This window comes from Saccopteryx leptura, chromosome 9 (genome assembly GCF_036850995.1).
Source record: "Saccopteryx leptura isolate mSacLep1 chromosome 9, mSacLep1_pri_phased_curated, whole genome shotgun sequence".
Lineage (NCBI taxonomy): Eukaryota > Metazoa > Chordata > Mammalia > Chiroptera > Emballonuridae > Saccopteryx > Saccopteryx leptura.
Genome location: NC_089511.1, coordinates 336895 through 356860, shown reverse-complemented (window position 1 = coordinate 356860; position 19966 = coordinate 336895). Strand labels below are relative to the sequence as shown.

Sequence of the window (19966 nt, the reverse complement as noted above, 5' to 3'; positions counted from 1 at the left end):
TCCCAGTTGTCACCTGCGCAGACTCTTCCCCTAGCCTCACCTGCGTGTCTAGGTCCCAGGTGCAGGAGTTTGGGAGCCCGCGCACCCCCCTCCCCAGTTCCAGCCCGACAGCTGTCACAGGCACGCCTCCTGAAGATTCGGACGCCCGCCTTGGGGGCACGCAACTCGCGCGAGAACACACGTGGGCACGCCCACACCTCCTCCGATGCTGCCGGGCACGAAGCGGAAGTTCCCGAAGGCCGTAACGCGCAGACGCAACACGCCAGCCCCGCGCCAGCGCTCTTTAAGTGCGCAGGCGCACCGGCCGCTGTCTTTTCTGCTCGTCTTCTCTCAGTTCGCAGACGTCAGCGGCCGTTGGGTCCTATGTCGCGCCGGGCCCTCCGGAGGCTGAGGGGGGAACAGCGCGGACAGGAGCCCCTCGGGCCCGGCGCCCTGCAGTTTGATTTCCATGATGACGATGATGCGGAAGAAGAAGGACCAAAGCGGGGGCCAGGTGGCCGGCAGACCCGGGGCGCAGGGAAGGAAGGCGTTCGAGTCAACAACCGGTTCGAGCTGGTGAGCGGGGCTGCCTGGGATGGGGATGACGGGGGGCGCGGTGTGCCGGGCGAGGGCATGACGTCACGGGGCGGGGCGACCTGGGGTCCGACCTAGGCTGCATTGGGGGCGGGGCTAATGTGGTGGGCAGGGTCTAAGGTCTTGGGGGCGGGGCTCCGCCGGGTTAAGGCCGCTGCTAGAGGTGGAGCCATAATACCCAGGGATGGGGTAAGCGTGGTCTGGGCTGCTGCCGAGTGGGCATGGCCTTATGCTCGGGGGCGGGGCCGCACACGGTGGGCGGGACTTCCCCGATTGTCATTTGTACGCCAGGCACTTGCAGGCTATATACAAACATTCCCCTCAACTCCTCACAACCCGAGATGTGTCTTGCTTATCGCTGCGTCCCCCACAGCCAGGTGTCCGGCATGGAAAAGTAACACAGTAGGTGTGAATTGAAGGGATAAACTCCCACCAGTGTCTCCTTAGCGCTGGCCCCAGCCTGTACTCTTGCATAAGTGTGCCTTATCTTGTATTCGCTTTCCTGACCTCCTTGTGTAACACGTGCTTTCCTCATCTGTGTCTGCTACTCAGTGTGTGCATATAGAGTCAGCACTGGCCTTGACGTTGAGGTTTAGCTTGGCATAGACTTTGTTAGGAACTTAACATTCTTTAAAACAATCAGATTCCCAAAAGGGACTAAAAAAGTATTTTTTTTTAAAGGGAGGAGGGAGCATGACTTCATACAGGAATCCAGCACCCAGCTTCACCAAGAGACTTTGGTGGCACCATTAGTTGAATACTTGGGAAAGTGGTTACCAATTCCTCGATGATCCCCATAATTTAAAAGAAATTTCCATAGGAGTCTTCATTCCAGCTTCCTCCCTTTGCTGCAAGATCTTTGCCAGCCAGACCCCACTTGTGCCCTGTGTCCTGATGCAGCCGTACAACTCTCAGAATCACGCTGTTATTGCTGCTGCTGTGATAGACCCCATTTTGGTAGAATTGTAGCATCTTCAAATCAGATGGTATTTTAAAAAAATATTTATTTTATTGATTTTAGAGGAAGGAAGAGAACGAGAGAGAATCAGGAGCATCAGTCTGTTCCTGCATGTTCACTGCCTGGGGATCAAACTGGCAGCCTGTGCTTCGGGACAGTGCTCTACCCAACAACTATCTATCTGTCCAGGGCTCAGGTCTTATTTTTTTTTAAAGTTTTTTTTATTTTAAGGTTTTTGTTTTGTTTTTATGGAGACAGAGTCAGAGAGAGGGATAGATAGGGACAGACAGACAGGAATGGAGAGAGATGAGATGCATCAATCATTAGTTTTTTGTTGCGCATTGAGGCACCTTAGTTGTTCATTGATTGGTTTCTTATATGTGCCTTGACCGTGGGCCTTCAGCAGACCGAGTAACCTCTTGCTTGAGGCAGCAACCTTGGGTCCAAGCTGGTGAGCTTTTGCTCAAACCAGATGAGCCTGCGCTCAAGCTGGCGATCCCTGGGTCTCGAACCTGGGTCCTCTGCATCCCAGTCCAACGCTCTATCCACTGCACCACCGCCTGGTCAGGCGGTGTTATTTTTATAAATAAAGATCTATGGATTTTCTAGACAAACATGTGCAACACACTCCTGAGTTTTATTCTTCTATGTGGAAATCTCCACTGCTGAAGAATGCAAAACCAGAGAACATGAAATTTGTTCCTGCTTTCTTTTCTTTGCTGCTTTCCAGCTGAGATGTCAGGCCCAGTGGGAACACTGGCAGTGCTTTGGCCTTTCCTTCTCACCAGTTAAAAGTTGCAAGCACGTGGTCCCAATTTTATTTCAAAATTATCTCAGGGTTGCAAGGTTAGAGTAAATTTTACCCCCTGTTTTTTTTGAGCTTTATATTTCTGAGATGTTCTAAATTAAACATACAATTTTATTTATCTATCTTTGGACTTGAGTATACCAGATGGGGTCCATCAGATCTGCTTACTATACCATGATGGCCCCTCTTATTTGTTTATTTACTTATTAGCGGAGGAGTCATAGCTTTCCCAGGAATTTGCAACCACCCCTGCTCCTCCCTTGCCCCTGTCCCCACCATCTATCCTTGAGAGTATATTTGTATGTGCCTTGAGTGCATGTGATCATGTGTGTTTAGTATGTATGTGTGTGTTTAATGTGTGATTGTGAGTGTGTGTGTTTAGGGTGTGTGTGTCCTGGGACTTTCTCCTGTTCAATATTGTGATCCTAAGGTTCATTTGTGTGACATGCACAATGTAGTTCTTTTCACTGCTATGTGAGGGTCCATTCTGCATGATCTTTGTCATAGGTGGTGCTCAGAGCAAGGGATAAATTGTGGTGTTTGTGTATTCTGCAGTATGCCAGCTCTGACATGGAAACAGTACTCCATGGGCCTTGTATGCCCTGGCACTCTCTAGTGGCTCATCCACTGAAGAAATCATGAACCAGGACTTGCTCAGATGGTTGGCACTGTGGTCTGCAAGGCATAACACATTCATTTTTCTTCCTCCACAACCTCAGCATGGCCTTGAAGGTGCCCACACAATAACTCCTCTTTGCTGTCATTGTGACATGCCTCTCGTAACGACGGCAGAGCTTGTGACCAGGATGTACATATGACACTGTTCTTTCCCCTCCATTTCTGCAGATTAACATTGAGGACCTTGAGGAGGGACTTGTGTTGAATGGCGAGAGGTCCGACGGTCTGTTCACAGATGCTGTGGTGTCAGGGAGCAAAAGGAGGTCCCAGAGTGGAAGTGCCGAGCCCAAGAAGGACAGAGAGGTGGCTGACAGGACAGCAACCCTGGAGCAGGTATGGGGCCCTGTGGTAACAAGGGGTGCCCACCCACACACGCTCTGCTGACCATTTCCTGAATTTCATCTTGTTGGTTATGCATTTGCCCCCAAACTTCCTGGGGAGTTCTGATCAGATGTGGTTGTCAAGGATGCCGTATCCAGGGTCCCCTAGACAAGGTTCACCAGCATGAAATCCATTTCCCTCTCACTACTTAGTCCCCCTGCTCAGCAGGGTGTGTGCTCCTTGTGAGTGTGTATCTGGAGCTCAGGCCGGGTGGACTGGGGCCTTGGATGGACATGCCGTGAAGGAACGTGTAGGCCAGTTTAATTTTGTGTTCTACACAGCACACAGGAGGATCCCTCCAGAGACCTTCTGCTCATCTGTTCAATAACTGGTTTGGGGGAACCTCCTGGGCTCAAGGGATAATTCTTTGCCCTCCGGGGGCCTTTGGTCAAGAGGGGAACGTGGATGAACTGCCAGCTACAGTTGGGGAGACTTGATGAGCATGGGGGGTTGGAACGGATCAAGCTCAGGGTAGTGGTGGGGCCTCCCAAGGAGTCTTCACCAGTGGTGGGAGGAGAGGGCCAGATGAAGGCATGATAGGTTTAGAGGCAGAGGGACTTTGGTTTGGGCCTTGTCTCTAGGTGCCTGAGCAAGGCAGGGAACGTGGTTGTCAAAGTGAATGGTGAAAGCAGAGGGATGGTGGGTGGGTGTCAGAGCCCTGTGAGCATCACAGGGTCACCGGGAGCCCTGTTGTGTGTCAGGAAGAGGTGTGAGAGGAAGGAGAAGGCTGGACTAGAGCCGGAGAGACTGATGGGAGCTGTTGTCCAAGAGAAGTAGGTGAGATCAGAGGACATTCAGGAAGTGGAAGGGAGGGGACACCACGCCTCTATCCTGTGTCTCTCTGCAGCATCTGCTTTGGTTCTCGGGGTTTAAGATCTCATTGTCTCTTTCCATTGATGAAGATGTGCTTCTTTTATTAGTCTAATATGAGTGGCAAACTCCGAAAGAAGAAAAAGAAACAGAAAAGTAAGAAAAACACTACGGGAGAAACCTCGGTATGTTCAGCTGATAACCTGCCCATTGTTTTCTGGGTGGTGTTTTGTTTGCTTGCTTGTTTGTTTGTAGCACACATATCCTCAAAATTTTATTGTTACATAATAAAACAAAATATGAAGCTTAGAACTGGATCCCTTGGCCTTTTCTCTTATCTGCTCCCTGTTGAAAGTGCTTGCACACTTAATGGCCAGCATCTCTTAGATCTGCAGTTGGGCTCCATGCATTCAAGCCTCAACACAGCCTTTGTAGTTGTAGCTTTTTGCAGAAAATCGACTTAGTCTGCCCACCATAGCCACTGCATCCTGTCATCACACCACTTTCCCTGCATATATTTGCAACCGGTCCTTGCCTTTCTTGTCCTGTGTCACTTTGTGGGGTTGGTGCCTGCCACACTTCTTACAGAAAGTCAGGAAGGTTTTAGGGATGTCACCATGTTCACGAGAGTGCTGTTGGCATGTAAAGGAAAGCAGTTTGTTTTTATTTGATATTTTAACTTCTTCCCAGAAGGAGTGTAACTAATTCAAAGGTCAGAGAAATGAAAAGGGGAAATGACGAGATTTTGCTTCTGTGTTTGTTCACTTCATTCACTGAGGGTTGGGGCCCCACTCTGCCTCCGAAATGATGCCCGTGGGCAGCAAAGCCTCTGCCTGCGCCCCTCGGCCCAGCCTGTGTCTGATGCTGAGGTGCAGATGCTCCCAGACGCAGTGTGTTGTCACAGAGAATTTCCATATTGCTCCTGGGCCTCATTTTCCCTCTGTCCCTAAAAGAGGTTGTAGCTTTGTGGCTGTTCAGTCAGAATCTTCAGTCCCAGCCCAGTTACCTGTGGAGGTGAGTACACCTGTGAGACCAGAAAGTGGGCTTGTGACTCAGCCACTGAAGGGCCCTTCTGGTTCTGAGATCCTGTCTATTCTGAGCTTCCAGTTTTGAAGAGTCCTTTCTCAGTTGCATGCTTATTGTCTTTCGGGAAGTAAGCTATGTAATACTTGTTCTTTGTAGAAATAATCATGTAGTTATTGTTATAACATTGAAATACAGTGAGGGTGGTAATTAATATTTTGTTTGGGGGCCTTCAGGTAAATGGGCTGGAAGACATTGATCGCATCTTGGAGAGGATTGAGGACAACAGTGGCCCTCACCGCCCTGGCCCACCTCCCCTGAGCTCGAAGAAGCACGTCCTGTATGTGGAGCACAGGTGTGTCCTCCCTCCTGGCTGTCACTGCAGACTCCGTGGTGAGGAAGAATGTTATTAGAAGAAGAAACTTTACTGTCTTTATTTAAAAGTGACAAGAGCTCAATCATTATCAGACATTTAAGAAATAGGAACAGGGAGGTCCATTCCCAAGGACCTTTCACGTGTATGGGAACACTGTTGACGTGAGATGTCGTCCTGTGGTCAATGTCCATCTCCTGTCCTTGTGGACGTGAATGAACCTTGTCCCCACTGCAGAAGCTGTTCCTCAGCTGGTGTGGACTCCCAGCCTAGTCCAGGTTGTTTGCTGCCTTGATTCGGCTCGAGAGGAGTGGCCAGCCTCAGGTCACCACCTCGGGGTGCTTGGTTTTAGAGAAAGTAGTCCTATAAGTTGCCTTTGTTTTACACCAAAATAGCTATTTCTTCACTGGGTTATTTTTTTTAAGATGTTATTTATTGATTTTTACAGAGAAGGTGGGGAGTGAGAAGCATCACCTCATAGTTGCTTCACTTGAGTTCATTGGTCACTTCTCATATGTGCCTTGACCAGGCAAGCCCAGGGTTTGAACCCATGACCTCAGCACCCAGGTTGATGCTTTATCTAGTGCGCCACCACAAGCCAGGACTCACTGGGTTTTTATGTGACTTTCTAAAATTCCCAGAATCATTGTAAAAGAACTCAATTTCATTTTTCTTTTAAAATTTTCAACTCTCTAGACACCTGAATCCAGACACAGAACTGAAAAGATATTTTGGTGCTCGAGCTGTCCTGGGGGAACAAAGGTAAGATCTGCAAGCTGTGTTCTCAATTAAAGGCGGGGTGTTCTCAGAGCTGAAGTGCAGAAATGGGGTGCTTGGTGCTGAGGGGTCTGAGGGCAGGTCCAGGGAGCCGCTGGAGCTTGACCGTGGCTGTGGCTGCCGAGCTCACTGCCTTCTGCAGCACACGTCTGAGAACCCTTACGCCCCAGGCTTCTGGCCCCGACGTCTCAGGCAGGCTCAGTCAGCAGCACAGCTGACATGAAGTCTTGGTTCTGGGACAAGTTTGATCTTTGTTAATGTAACAGGTGTTAGCGGTGGTGCCCCGTGGTGGATGCAGCAAGTGGGAGGGTCTGTATCTGGGACTTTGTGGGGGGGGTGCAGGCATTCTTCCCGCCACACTCCCTCAACCCAGTGACTGGCAGCTTTCACAGCTGCAGCAGCTTTGTCCTTCATGTACATCTTTTTTCTGGTCATAGAACTAAATACATTTTATTTAAAAATTCAAGCAATTTGCCTGACCAGGCGGTGGCGCAGTGGATAGAGCGTCGGACTGGGATGCAGAGGGCCCAGGTTCAAGACCCCAGGTCTCCAGCTTGAGCACGGGCCATCTGGTTTGAGCAAAAAAGCTCATCAGCTTGGACCCAAGGTCGCTGGCTCAAGCAAGGGGTTACTCGGTCTGCTGAAGGCCCGCAGTCAAGGCACATATGAGAAAGCAATCAATGAACAACTAAGGTGTCGCAATGCGCAGCGAAAAACTAATGATTGATGCTTCTCATCTCTCTTCGTTCCTGTCTGTCTGTCCCTGTCTATCCCTCTCTCTGACTTTCTTTCTCTGTCTCTGTAAAATAAAATATAAATTCAAGCAATTCAGCATAGTCTACTCTGACAGCCGTTTTGGGCAGGTTGCTGCACCTCCCAGGATCACAGAGTTTTGCTGGACCCCACATACCCTGGCTGCCCACATGCACACCCTGGTGCACGGGACTGTGCTCACCCTAGAGGACGGGTGTTTGGCTGTGTCCTGGCTGTGGTCACCCTGCGTCTGCAGCATTTCTAGTGAAATTGCCCAGGGTTGGGTATTCCTAGCTGAGTGTTGCTCAGAAGAGTTGTGCAGCTATGCCCACCTGCCCCTGAGTGTTTCTTCTGATTCGCACCAGGCACAGGAGGTTGTAAAGTTAGTCACAGTGTGTACATAGGAAATCATCTTGATGTTTTTTTGTTTGTTTTGTGACAGAGTCAGAGAGAGGGACAGATAAGGACAGACATACAAGAAGGGAAAGAGTTGAGAAGCATCAATTCTTAGCAGCCCCTTAGTTGTTCATTGATTGCTTTCTCATATGTTCCTTGATGCAGGGGTGGGGGAGATACAGCAGAGTGAGTGACCTCTTGCTTAAGCCAGCGACTGTGGGGTCATGTCTGTGATCCCATACTCAAGCCGATGAGCCTGCACTCAAGCCGATGAGCCTGCGCTCAATCCGATGACCTCAGGGTTTTGAGCCTGGGTCCTCTGCATCCCAGTCTGAGGCTCTCTCCACTGTGCCACCACCTGGTCAGGCTCATCTTGATGTTTTGACTTTTCTTTGATTATGAATAAGGACTTTTTCCTGTTATTTGCCCACACTTTACTTGCATTTCTGATGGTTTTTACTTTACATTTTGCTTTTATTTTTGGTATTATTTTGGATGCAAGGGTTTTGGACTTTCTCTTTTTGGAATATGAATGAAATACACTTTTAATTTAAAACGTTCCTCTCTGAGCCCTAGCTGGTTGGCTCAGTGGATAGAGCATTTGCCCAGCGTGTGGAAGTCTTGAGTTTGATTCCCAGTCAGGGCACACAGAAGAAGCGACCATCTGCTTCTCTTCCCCTACCTCTTCCCCTTCACCCCCCTCTTCTCTTCTTGTAGCCAGAGGCTTGATTGGTCTGAGGGTTGGCCCTGGGCACTGAGGCTAGCTCAGTTGGGCTGAGTGTTGGCCTCAGGTGCTGAGGATAGCTCTGTTGATTTGCATCGGCCCCAGGTGGGAGTGCCAGGTAGATCCCAGTCAGGGCACATGCAGGAGTCTGTCTCACTATCTCCCCTTCTCTCACTTAAAAAACAAAACAAACAAAAAACATTCCTCTCTGTCACCTGGGTGGCCCTGGCCTAGCAGTGCCCCTGCCCCACCCTCATGTCACGCATTTGCCTCTGCTTGTCTCTCCTTGCCACTTCTTGACAGTGCTGTCTGAACTTATATCCGTGTGAGTTCAAGTTAGTAATTAGCTAAGTAATTCTGTGAATTGTTTCTTATTGTGTTGTACTTACTTATTCACTTAAGAGTTTAAATCATGCTTAAGGGTATCCTTGAGGAGCCACGGTTCCTCCTAACCCTCCTGCCCTTCGTTCCTCGCCTGCTCCCCACATTTCTCATTGTCGTCTCCAGTGGTCACTCAGAATCTCAGCCACTGGGCACTGCTCTTGGGTTCTCCGCTGACGTCCCACTGTGACAGCCTGGCTGGCTGGCCCGCCCTCCCCTCTGTCCTGTCTCCGTGGCCCCCTGCCCCACCTCCCAGCTCAGTTAGAGCTGCCTCAGTACTCAGTACAGTCTGTTCTGTATCAACAGCCCTTGTCGCTTTGCCCAGATCATGTCACAGTTTATCGTAGTTTCTTCAGCTTCTGACTGGGCTTCTCTTGTACAGCGTCTGCTCCCTGCAGTTTCTGACCTCACTGGGAGCAGAAACATGCTTTTTTATTCTATTCCCAACACAGTTCAAGTTTTTACTCATTTTTTTTAAGCAATGTAGTTCAGATTATCGAAAAAGTTCAGAGAACAAACTAGATACACATGTGCACATGCCCATCACTCAGCTTAAGAAACAAAACATCCTGATAGAGCAGAGACCATCCATGCGACCAGGACTTGAGGTCTGGCATCTGCAGAGACCCCCAGGTGTGCGCTGGGCGTCCGGCTGTGGAGGGGAGGCCGTCTGAGCCAAGGGCACAGAGCTCTGTCCACTCGCCCTGCTCACTTGTCCGGCTTGCTTTCTCCCAGAAACCGTTGTTGGTGTGGATGGGAGTGTTCTACCTGATTTCTTCCTTTCAAACCTGCTGTTGCGTCTGGGAGTCCCAGGAGAGGGGAGGAGGCAGAGCCCGCCCTCTGCGTGGCCTCGTCCCGCCCTCTGCGTGGCCTCGTCCCGCTGTGTCCCACAGACACAGCTCATGTGCGTCCACAGTTCTGCGGGCTCATTCTCGTCTTTAGTTCTGGTTTCAACTCTTTCGTTTTTCCTTCCTTGCCACTTTACTGGGCTGCAAATTTCTTGTTTCTTTTCTTTCTGTGGTCATCTGGTCGTGTAGCCCACAGTTCCGAGTTTTGTCTGGCAGTGGTCACGGGCAGTTATCCCCACATTCTGTCCTTGTCGTGCCTGTGGAAGCACAGCTGCTCGCCCGCACGCCGCGTTGAGGCTCCGCTCCCCCAGCCCAGCGGAGGGAGGGCAGCACAGGTGAGGCTGTACCATGTCCGTCCTTCACAGACCACGGCAGAGACAGCGCGTGTACCCCAAGTGTACGTGGCTGACCACCCCTAAGAGCACCTGGCCCCGGTACAGCAAGCCAGGTAAGGGGCTGCAGAGGAGCGGGGCTTGTGTGGTGGTCAGTGCTGGGCACTGTGGCTGTCCGAGCCCCTTGGGCAGGCTCACTCCTGTTTGTGCAGAGCCATGTACAGACAGGAGTGTGACCGAGCACCGGCCTGGTGCTGCAGGGGGGCACCCAGTGTGGGGACACAGACACCCCCATGCCAACTGCATCGTAACTCTCCTCTTTTCCTGTGGGTACTGTGTCACAGGTAGCAACCAAGTTCATTTTTAAAATGTGATATTTTATAGTTTGTTGCAAACTAGTAAGTATACTAGTAATTTAAAGGAAAACAGCAACAGTGCAGAAAGGTGTGGGGTGTGGGTTAGTGTCCTGTCAGGGCTGTGTGGATGCGCAGCTGCGCGGCCTGGGGGAGCACCTGGGAGCCCCTGGTCTGCGGCAAGGCGTGGGGGAGGGGCTCCCTGAGTGTGGGCAGAGACAGGTGCGCGTCAGCTCTGGCACCTGCGACAGCGCTCGGCCGGTGGGACCAGCGCTCCGGGGCGGCGGCTTGAGCTGAGTGTGCACAGAGGTGCACCACCAAGAGCACCAGGAGGAGCTGACGTGGCGTTCTCCCCAGGCCTGTCAATGCGGCTGCTGGAGTCCAAGAAAGGCCTGTCCTGCTTTGCGTTCGAGCACAGCGAGGAGTACCAGCAGACGCAGCACAAGTTCCTGGCCGCTGTGGAGTCCATGGAGCCCAACAACATTGTGGTGCGTGAGCCCCTCAGGAAGTGCCTGGGGCCCAGGGACCCTGCTCAAGGGCACAGCGCTTCTGAGGGCTTGCCGCGGTCTTCCAGGGCGGGGCCTGGGCCTGGGCCTGGGCCGGGGCGCGGGAGGGTTGAGGTGGAGACACCTGGGCACACAGAGTCCCGGGCTGCTACTCGTCAGGTCAGGGATTTGGCTTCACAACGGGGTAGGACACTGTTGGAGCCGGTGGCATTGTCACTCCCCCCAGTGATGGTGTCCCTAAGGCTTAGGTGTCTGAAAGGAAGACGTGCCCAGGGTTCCGGGGCCTTCCTGGGTGTGGTCCCTGCAGGGCCCTGCTTGCAGCCCTGGTCAGCGTGCCTCTTGCCTTGTAGGTTCTGCTGCAGACAAGCCCCTATCACGTGGACTCTCTGCTGCAGCTGAGCGACGCCTGCCGGTTCCAGGAGGACCAGGAGATGGCGCGGGATCTCATAGGTGAGAGCCGCCCACCCCCCGTGCGTCCCCTCACGGGAGGGTCTCAGAGGCGGGCAGCACAGATACCCTTTGATAATATGACTGGGATGCAAATGGGTTTGCCAGGATCTTGTTAAAATAACAACTTTATTGAGATATAATTCATATGTAAAATTTACCATTTTAAAGTGTCCTGTTTGTTGGGTTTTTTTTTTTAGATTTTGTTGATTTTTTTTAGAGAGTAGCGAGAGAGAAAGGGGAGAGAAGCGGGAAGTATCAACTCAGAGTAGTTGCTTCTTGCATGTGCCTTGACCGGGCAAGCCCAGGGTTTTGATCTGGGACCTCAGCACTCCAAGTCAGCACTTGATCCACTGTGCCACCACAGGTCAGGCTCATTGGTTTTTTGTTTTTGTTTTTTTCTTTTTTTTTTTTAATTTTTTTTTTTTTTTAAGAGAGGAGAGAGAGAGAGAGAAAGAGAAAGGGGGAGGAGCAGGAAGCATCAACTCCCATATGTGCCTTGACCAGGCAAACCCAGGGTTTTGAACCAGCGACCTCAGCATTCTAGGTCAATGTTTTATCCACTGTGCCACCACAGGTCAGGCTTGTTTTTGTTTTTTTGTATTTTTGTATTTTTCTGAAGTGAGAAGTGGGGAGGCAGAGAGACTCCTGCATGTGCCCGACCGGGATCCACCTGGCATGCCCACCAGGAGGCGATGCTCTGCCCATCTGGGGTATTGCTCCGTTGCAACCTGAGCCAGGCCATGGAGCCGTCCTCAGTGCCTGGGCCAACTTTATTCCAATGGAGCCTTGGCTGCAGGAGGGGAAGAGAGAAATAGAAAGGAGAGGGGAAAGGGTAGAGAAGCAGATGGGTGCTTCTCCTGTGGGCCCCGGCTGGGAATCAAACCCAGGACATCCACACGCCAAGCTGATGATCTACCACTGAGCCAGCCGGCCAGGGCCAGGCTCACTGGTTTTGAATAAGTATCAGAGTTGTACAGCTTCATGTATCCCAGATCGTTTTCATTACTTATAAAAGAAACCTCAGCTCGGTCACCTCCCAGCCCCAACCTTAGTCCCTGCTACCTGCACTCTGCCTCCTGTCTCTGCACTTGCCTATTCTGCACATTTCTCATCAGTGGAGACATGGGAGCGTGCCTGTCTGGCTTCTTCACTGGCCAGTGTCTCTAGGCTGGGAGGTGTTCCATTGTGTTGTGGACCCCCCATCCCTCAGCAGACACAAGGGGGTGTCCCACGTGTTGGCCCTAGTTAACGAGCTGCTGTGAGGGGCCTGGGCATGTGGGTTTTGTGAGGACGTGTGGTTGCATTTCCCTGTTTGGACTCTGGGTGTGGCCAGCTCAGACCCCTGTGGGTAAAGTAAACGCAGGGTGGCCTCTGTGACCCCCAGGGTTACGTTCATGCTCTGTCACTTCCCCAAATCCTAGTTACCTAACCTCCTTCCTTCCAGAGCTTTCCTTGTTGCAAGCCACAGAGGACGGGGTTGCAGTTGCCGCACGGTGGCTGTGACGCCCTCCCCTGGTGTTTGTGTGGCCCGCAGAGAGAGCCCTGTACAGCATGGAGTGTGCCTTCCACCCCCTGTTCAGCCTCACCAGCGGGACCTGCCGGCTGGACTACCGCAGACCCGAGAACAGGTGCGTGGCTGTCCCAAGGGGTTTTGCTCTCTGTCTTGGATGTTGAAGCTATCACAGGTGATGTTAGAACCAGTGAGGGGAGTGGGAGCAGGGGGCATGGGCTGTCTACAAGGGGTCCACCAGGTGGCTTGGACCTGGTATCACATTGTGTTCAAAGCTTGAGTGCAGAGGGACTGGGCCCAAGAATGGGCGGCCTGGCTGGTTGGGGTTAGATTTGTCCATGTTAGAAGTGAGCCTAGTAAGCCACTTCACCGGGATAGGATGCATAGTCATGTTCCCTTAGATCCATGATGGTGAACCTTTTAATAAAAACCGCCCTCCTTGGGACCAGGTTGACCAGCACTGCAAAAGTGGGCGGTTTTTATTAAAAGGTTCACCATCACGGCCTTAGATCTTTCGACAAAAGGATCTGTGCCCCACGAGATTAGAGTGCTCTGCCATGCTTTGTATGTGAGTCTGTGTGTGATCCTTAACTGAGTGGTTCAAATTTAGCCTGATCTGTTCTGCAGTGAGCGCTGTGTGCAGGTGACCCTCATGTCTTGCAGAAACTTCTGCCACTCTGAACACCCTGCTCAGGCCCTGAATAGCCTCAGCAGCCTCCTGGCCGACCTTGGCCTGGCCTTCAGGGCCCTGGTTGGGTGGGCATGTCCTCTGTTCTGGGGGAGTTCACCTCACTCTCCTGTTGTCTCTGGCCGTCCCTGGTCATCCACAGTGTGGGGCATTTTCCCACCTTGGAGTCACATCCGGGTCCCAGGCTGACATCACCCGCTGCGCCGGCTGCACATGGGCCACATCTGAACGTTCTCCACTGGTTGTTTGTTAGCCTTGTCTCTTCAATTAAATTCTTAGTTCTTTGGTTCTTTGAGAAAGATTATAAGTTACTAACATTTCCAGCATTAACTGGGCAGTGGATATTGATAAAAATAAGGTCCCCTGGGATCATTCCAGTCATAAACTTGATGCATCAACAACAGAGCTGCTATAATGGTTGAAATGTGAGGATAAAGTAAGGCTGTGATGACAGTAGATTTTAACTCTCCTTAGATGATAAATGGTTAAAAAAAACTCTGAAGACAAAGGTTTGAACTGAGATATAAGCTTGGTTTTCTGTATATGGGAACACATGCGACTCCAACAAGCAGAGCATCACCTTCTCTGCAGACACAGAACCTTCTTGAACATTCATGGTGATTAGGTCACACAGGAAATGCTAATGAAGCCAGCAAGAGAGGATGGGCATTGCTTGATGAGGCGCCTGGGCGATGTGGCCTTGCCACCTGCTGTCACTAAATTGACGAGGAACTGTCTTGGGTGTAGGAGCTTCTACCTGGCCCTCTACAAGCAGATGAGCTTCCTCGAGAAGCGGGGCTGCCCACGCACGGCGCTGGAGTACTGCAAGCTCATCCTGAGGTAGGTGTCCCGGCCGCGCGTGCTTGCTCAGCGGCAGGCCCGCGGCACTCGAGGGCCCACTCTGGGTTTTGTCTCCCTCTGCCCTCCCCTGCTTGCCTGCTGCCTCCGGAAGCCTGGAGCCAGACGAGGACCCCCTGTGCATGCTGCTGCTGATCGACCACCTGGCCTTACGGGCACGCAACTACGAGTACTTGATCCGCCTGTTCCAGGAGTGGGAGGTAGGTGCGAGGGGGCCGGCGTGGGCACTGCCGCCCTGTGCATCCAGAGACGGCCGCGGGACACCACGGCGAGTCCTCTGTCTTACAAGACAGGAGCTCCGAGTAGCCATCTCAGTGATGAGATCGACTGTTGAGTCACAGTACTTGGGCTCAGGTCACCTGACTTGACGAACGTCCCACAGCACAGAGGACTCATGCTAGCAATTTGGACCTTTCAGGGAAGCCATAAGGAAAGAAAACACGGTGTACTGATGTTGTTAAGATCTACATGTGAAATTGTGAAGAAAGAAATTTGTGCTGTTTTTGCTGTGGCACCTCAAACTATCATTTCACTTGATTGTTGCTAATCTCTTACTCTGCCTTATTTATCGATTGAACGTGGTCACAGGTGCCCGTGTGCAGGAAGGAGCACAGCGTGTGTCAGGTTTGGTACTAGCCATGGTGTCAGCCACCCACTGAGTGTCTTGGGGAGTCCCTCACGGATAAGGGGGACCACTGTGTTTGTCGTGCTGCAAGGAGAAAACCCCTCAGATGTGAGGTTGTCCTTCGCACCCTGAGCGCTGCAGAGATGCTACCTTGTGCTTGCTGTCTGAGTGTGGCCTCGGGCTTTACCCTCACAGGCTCACCGGAACCTGTCCCAGCTCCCAAACTTTGCCTTCTCTGTGCCGTTGGCGTATTTCCTGCTGAGTCAGCAGGCAGACCTCCCCGACCAGGAGCTCAGCTCTGCCAGGGAAAAGGCCTCTCTCCTGGTGCGACAGGCACTCGTCATGTTCCCAGGAGGTGAGTGCCTGGTCAGACCGCCCAGCCCCTGTCAAAGCTGGGAAGGAGGAGCCAGAGCTGACTTTGGTCTCAGCAGCCTGGGGTTTAGGATATCTTTTTTTTTTTTTTTTTTCTGAAGTTAGAAATGGGGAGACAGTCAGACAAACTCCCGCATGCGCCCGACCGGGATCCACCCAGCACGCCCACCAGGGGGCAATGCTCTGCCCATCTGGGGCCTCGCTCTGTTGCATCCAGAGCCATTCTAGCACCTGAGGCAGAGGCCATAGAGCCATCCTCAGCGCCCGGGCCAACTTTGCTCCAATGGAGCTTCGGCTGCGGGAGGGGAAGAGAGAGATAGAGAGAAAGGAGAGGGGGAGGGGTGGAGAAGCAGATGGGCGCTTCTCCTATGTGCCCTGGCCGGGAATCGAACCCAGGACTCCTACACGCCAGGCCGATGCTCTACCACTGAGCCAACCGGCCAGGGTCTAGGATATCTTTGATGTTGGCAGTTTGTTTGACAAAAACTTACCGTCTGAAGAAGGTGGCGTTTTCTAGGGATCAGGAAGTAAGTCCCTGCACGGCGGGATGGGGCGAGGGGACCAGTCAGCCAGCAGGGCTTAGTGTCTTATCTTACAATCCTGCTTCTTACCGTCTGAGGGACTGAGACATTGGATTGTCCCAGCGCCTCATGGGTGTCCTTCCCGTGGGGGTCGGTGTGCAGTCAGAGGCCTGTGCTCTTGCCCACTGGGTAGCAGTCAGCAACTTCCTGCACATCCTCACAGGGGTCTGTGACCTGGGGAAGGAGCTCAGTGTTGTCCACTCCTTGAGGCACATGCAGCTTCACAAGGAAGCAGCAGCCAAGGTTCCCACCTCGGGCTCATGTCCAAGGGCAGGGAGACAGACATGGTGTGTGATAGGGTGTTAGAGAGAAAATAGGGGCCCAGATGGGGACTGTGAGGCCTGGGGCCTGGCTAAGGCGAGGAAGAGGCCGAGATGCCAGGCTCCCAGCACTCCACATCCTCAGCCCCAGCCCTGCTTGGATGCCTTGGCCTGGATCACTCTACACACACGGGGCTGCCCAGTAGGTCATAGGGAACTGACCCTTCCCCATCTGGCTGCTGGAGTTGTGGCTCTTCATATGGAGGAGGGTGGTCTGCACTAGGTCCCCTGCCGGGTGGTGATTGCACACCGCGAGTGGATTAGAGGTGTGGGTCTGGAACCCCTGCACTGCAGAGCTGCCCATCAGTGCAGGCTGCTCGCTGACTCGGGAGGTCCTCGTCCTTCATCTGTGAAGCTGCCTCTGGGCAGGGCATGGGGCAGGAGCGTCACGCTGCACAGAGCAGTCTCGCTGCGCCTGGATGGAGCTCGGGAGCGGCCTCAGCTCATCCCTGGGGAGCCCTTGGGAGACTGGACTCTCTCGGAGGGTCTGCCAAGGTTGTGGGGTGTGGTCTTTACTGTGAGCTTGAGGGGTGGTGGGTGAGTACCTGCAGGTTCAGATGGGGCCACTGGGCATGCACAGTGACACGGGGACCTCTGCCTCCTGCAGCTCTGATGCCCTTGCTCGAGTACTGCAGCGTGCGGCCGGACGCCGCTGTCGCCAGTCACCGCTTCTTTGGACCCAGTGCTGAGATCAGGTAAAGACTGAAGGACGCCCTGCGGGGTCACTGCCCACGTGTGCGAGGTGGGGGCGCTTGTCTCCCTGCCAGGTGCTGTCTGCACGTTTGTGGGGGCCTGGGTCCCATGTGGTTTGGAGGCCTGCAGCCCAAAGCACAAGGCTTCCTGATGCAGGGGACAGGGCATGGGGACCCCGTGTCCTCTTTGTATTTCATGTTCTGTTACACTCATACTTAGTGAAGACCACATACAGTATACAGAAGCAGCACCATGTGCCAGACCCCTGGGCAGTGGCATGGGGACCCCGTGTCCTCTTTGTATTTCATGTTCTGTTACACTCATACTTGGTAAAGACCACATACAGTATACAGAAGCAGCACCGTGTGCCAGACCCCTGGGCAGTGGCACGTCCCAGGGTGGTAGCCCCCGCTCAGCCACCTCTTCACTTCAGGCTTTGGGCACACCGTGGACATAACCCCATGGTGCCAGAAGGCACTGGAGGTCTGGACCTGGCAGAGTGTGCTTACAGGCCCTGCCTTCCCACAGCCAGCCCCCTGCCCTGAGCCAGCTGGTGAGCCTTTACCTCGGGCGGTCGCACTTCCTCTGGAAGGAGCCCGCCACCATGAGCTGGCTGGAAGAGAACGTCCGTGAGGTCCTGCGGGCAGTGGATGCTGGGGACCCCGCCGTGGAGGAGTGTGAGAGCCGGTGAGCCTGGGGCTGGGACAGCACTTGGCCTCGGGGGTCCATGCGAGAAGAACAAGGCCTGACCGCATGGGGATCTCAGTCACGGATGTGGTGGTGGGGTGGGCACCGTTCCACGCATTGTCCATTTTTCTCCCCGGGCCCCAGGCGGAAGGTGCTGTACCAGTGTGCGCCCAGAAATATCCACCGTCACGTGGTCCTCTCCGAGATCAAGGAAGCAGTTGCCGCGCTGCCCCCGGTAAGGAGCAGGGCTGCCCGTGGAGCAGGTGTGAGCTGGGCTCCTCAGGGCCCGCAGCTGTAGCCTGCTGCTCTGAGGGACATCCTGGGTGAAGACATCGGCCTTGCAAGTCGCCCAGAGCCTTCCGGGCAGTGAACAGTCTGGCTGCGGGGCCAGCTCCCACAGAAGGCCCCATTTAGACCAGGACCAACTGATGGGCTGTGGGGAGGGCCAGAGGGGCAGTCTCCCCTGCATCTCTGCTCCTGTCCCTTTCTGCAGGACGTGACCACGCAGTCTGTGATGGGCTTTGATCCTCTGCCTCCTTTGGACACCATCCACTCCTACGTCAGGCCAGAGAGGTACCTGTCCACCTGCCGCTTGCTCCTTTGCGTTTTGGTTCTGAGGTCAGGGCTTCAGGCCCTGGACTTGCTGCCCCTCCAGACACAGGCCCTCAGAGCAGAGTGATTTGGGGCCATGGTCAACTTTCACAGGCGTGGCTGCCTTTCATCTGTCTGACAGGGTCATTGCTCGGTCAGGCTCTGTAGCAGGTGCTGCACATGCAGTGGAGAACAAAAATGAGGTCGTCTCTGCTGTGATGGCAAGTAACCTGCAGTGGGGGAGACTTGTCAGGTGTTGTCTGGAAACTGCCACCAGAAACTTCCAGGAGAGAGTGGTTGGCACACTGGGGTGCGCAGGCCTGGGCGCTGGGCCAGGAGAGCAGGCCAAGTCCACAGCTGCAGGGTGTGTGTGCGGCTGCTTTTCCTCCTGGCCTTCCTCTGCGCCCTCCCTGCAGAGACCCAGAGTTGGAGCGTCATAATAGATCGGTGCATTAGGGGACCTGAGCTTTCAGACCTCAGTAGACACAGTTTGTAAAATGAAGTCCTTTTTCCCCCCACCGAATTATAAAAGTTGGATTGCATGTTCATAGGTTAACATAACAGTTCCTTCCCAGTTAAATTTTCTGTATACAATGAAATTATTGTTAGTGTCATGGGTTCAGAGAAAAACTGACATGCTGGACATGGCAGCACTGCAGGCTTGTAGGACCCCACCCTCGGCCGAGCAGACCAGGAGTGTTCACTGCGATGGTCTCCCCAGCTTCTTGAGCTGGGCTGCTATGTCACTAGGAGGCTCTTCACTGAGTGCTTCACCTGAAGTCTCCTGAGGTGACCAGTTTATACTTTAACTCTACGTACTGAAGAAATCACGGCTTTTCTCATAAGCAAGTCACCTGTCCACTGGCAGATGTTCAGCCTGGCTGTGGTGGGCCTTGCTTTCACTCTGTTCAACAAGACGGGTTTTGAAGGGCCCGCCCCCCACTCTGGAGCAGTCTCCCCCATTGCCTCTGCTGCCAGCAGCACGCCCCAGGCTGACCCGGAGTGGTGACTGCCTGTCCCAGGGGCTGCCTTCCTGTCCCTGCCTTGTTTCCGGACTGTTCCTTCTTTCAGGTTGAGTCCTGTCAGCCACGGAAACACCATCGCCCTCTTCTTCCGGTCCCTCCTGCCCAATTACACTGCGGAGGTATGTGAGCATGCCCGGGCCTCTCCCTGCAAACTGGGTCCAGGTGGTGTGTTCAGGTGTGACTGCCGAGAGCCAGCACTGTCAGCAGCAGAGGTATCCACTCAGCCCAGGAAGCTGGGCACACCCGCCTGAGCCTGTAGCTGCCAACTGGACAAGATGCCCCTTAGTCAGTAAGGCTGCCGGACCCCACTCTGGTGGCCTGGTCTTGTTAGTTGTGTGTTTGGCTCCTGGGACTCCTCGCTTCAGTGGGTCCCCAGTGAGCTCAGTGGGTGTGCTTGTCCCTCGGCCCAGACAGCCCTGCTCAGACGGGTCTCGTTGCCGTAGGGAGAGAGGGCAGATGACGGAGGGGCCGAGGGCCTGGACCACATCCAGGGCTTGAACAGGCTGATGCTGGCCGTGCGGGACATGATGGCGACCTTCCACTTCCACGACCTGGAGGTTCCACGCGAGGACCACGCCGAGGGGGATGGGGAGTGGGACTGAGCACACAGACGTACAATCATGTTCCTGATTTGTCTGGTCGGAACTGACCAGTTCCCCGAAGTAAAAATGCCATGTCCGCCTGCCTCCCCTGTCTCCTGTGAAGGTGAACGGCTGTCCCTATGCTGTGACAGGTGTGCTGTAGCAGGCTGTCCCTGTTCTTTCCCAGGCTGGGCCAGTGCCCAGTGCGAGGCAGGTGCGGCCGGGTGTGCTTCTGTCGGAGTCCAGGACGGGCTGGCCCAGGGTGGGAGGGCTGGGCACCCCAGGTGCAGTCTCCATTCCGACAAAGTGCC

At 53.6% G+C, this 19966-nt stretch overlaps 1 protein-coding gene across 1 annotated transcript; it reads left to right on the top strand.

Moving 5' to 3' along the window:
* Nucleotides 1–213: 213 nt before the first annotated feature.
* TCF25 (transcription factor 25) lies at nucleotides 214–19760 on the top strand. The gene is made up of 18 exons (XM_066348691.1): nucleotides 214–555; nucleotides 3186–3350; nucleotides 4319–4393; nucleotides 5468–5586; nucleotides 6301–6366; nucleotides 9849–9931; nucleotides 10526–10656; nucleotides 11025–11124; nucleotides 12659–12752; nucleotides 14070–14162; nucleotides 14275–14380; nucleotides 15001–15160; nucleotides 16686–16773; nucleotides 17300–17458; nucleotides 17603–17693; nucleotides 17952–18031; nucleotides 19121–19193; nucleotides 19518–19760. Exons 1-18 carry the CDS (start codon nucleotides 364–366, stop codon nucleotides 19674–19676), a joined length of 2034 nt encoding a protein of 677 aa, XP_066204788.1. The 5' UTR covers nucleotides 214–363; the 3' UTR covers nucleotides 19677–19760.
* The last annotated feature ends 206 nt before the right edge of the window (nucleotides 19761–19966 follow it).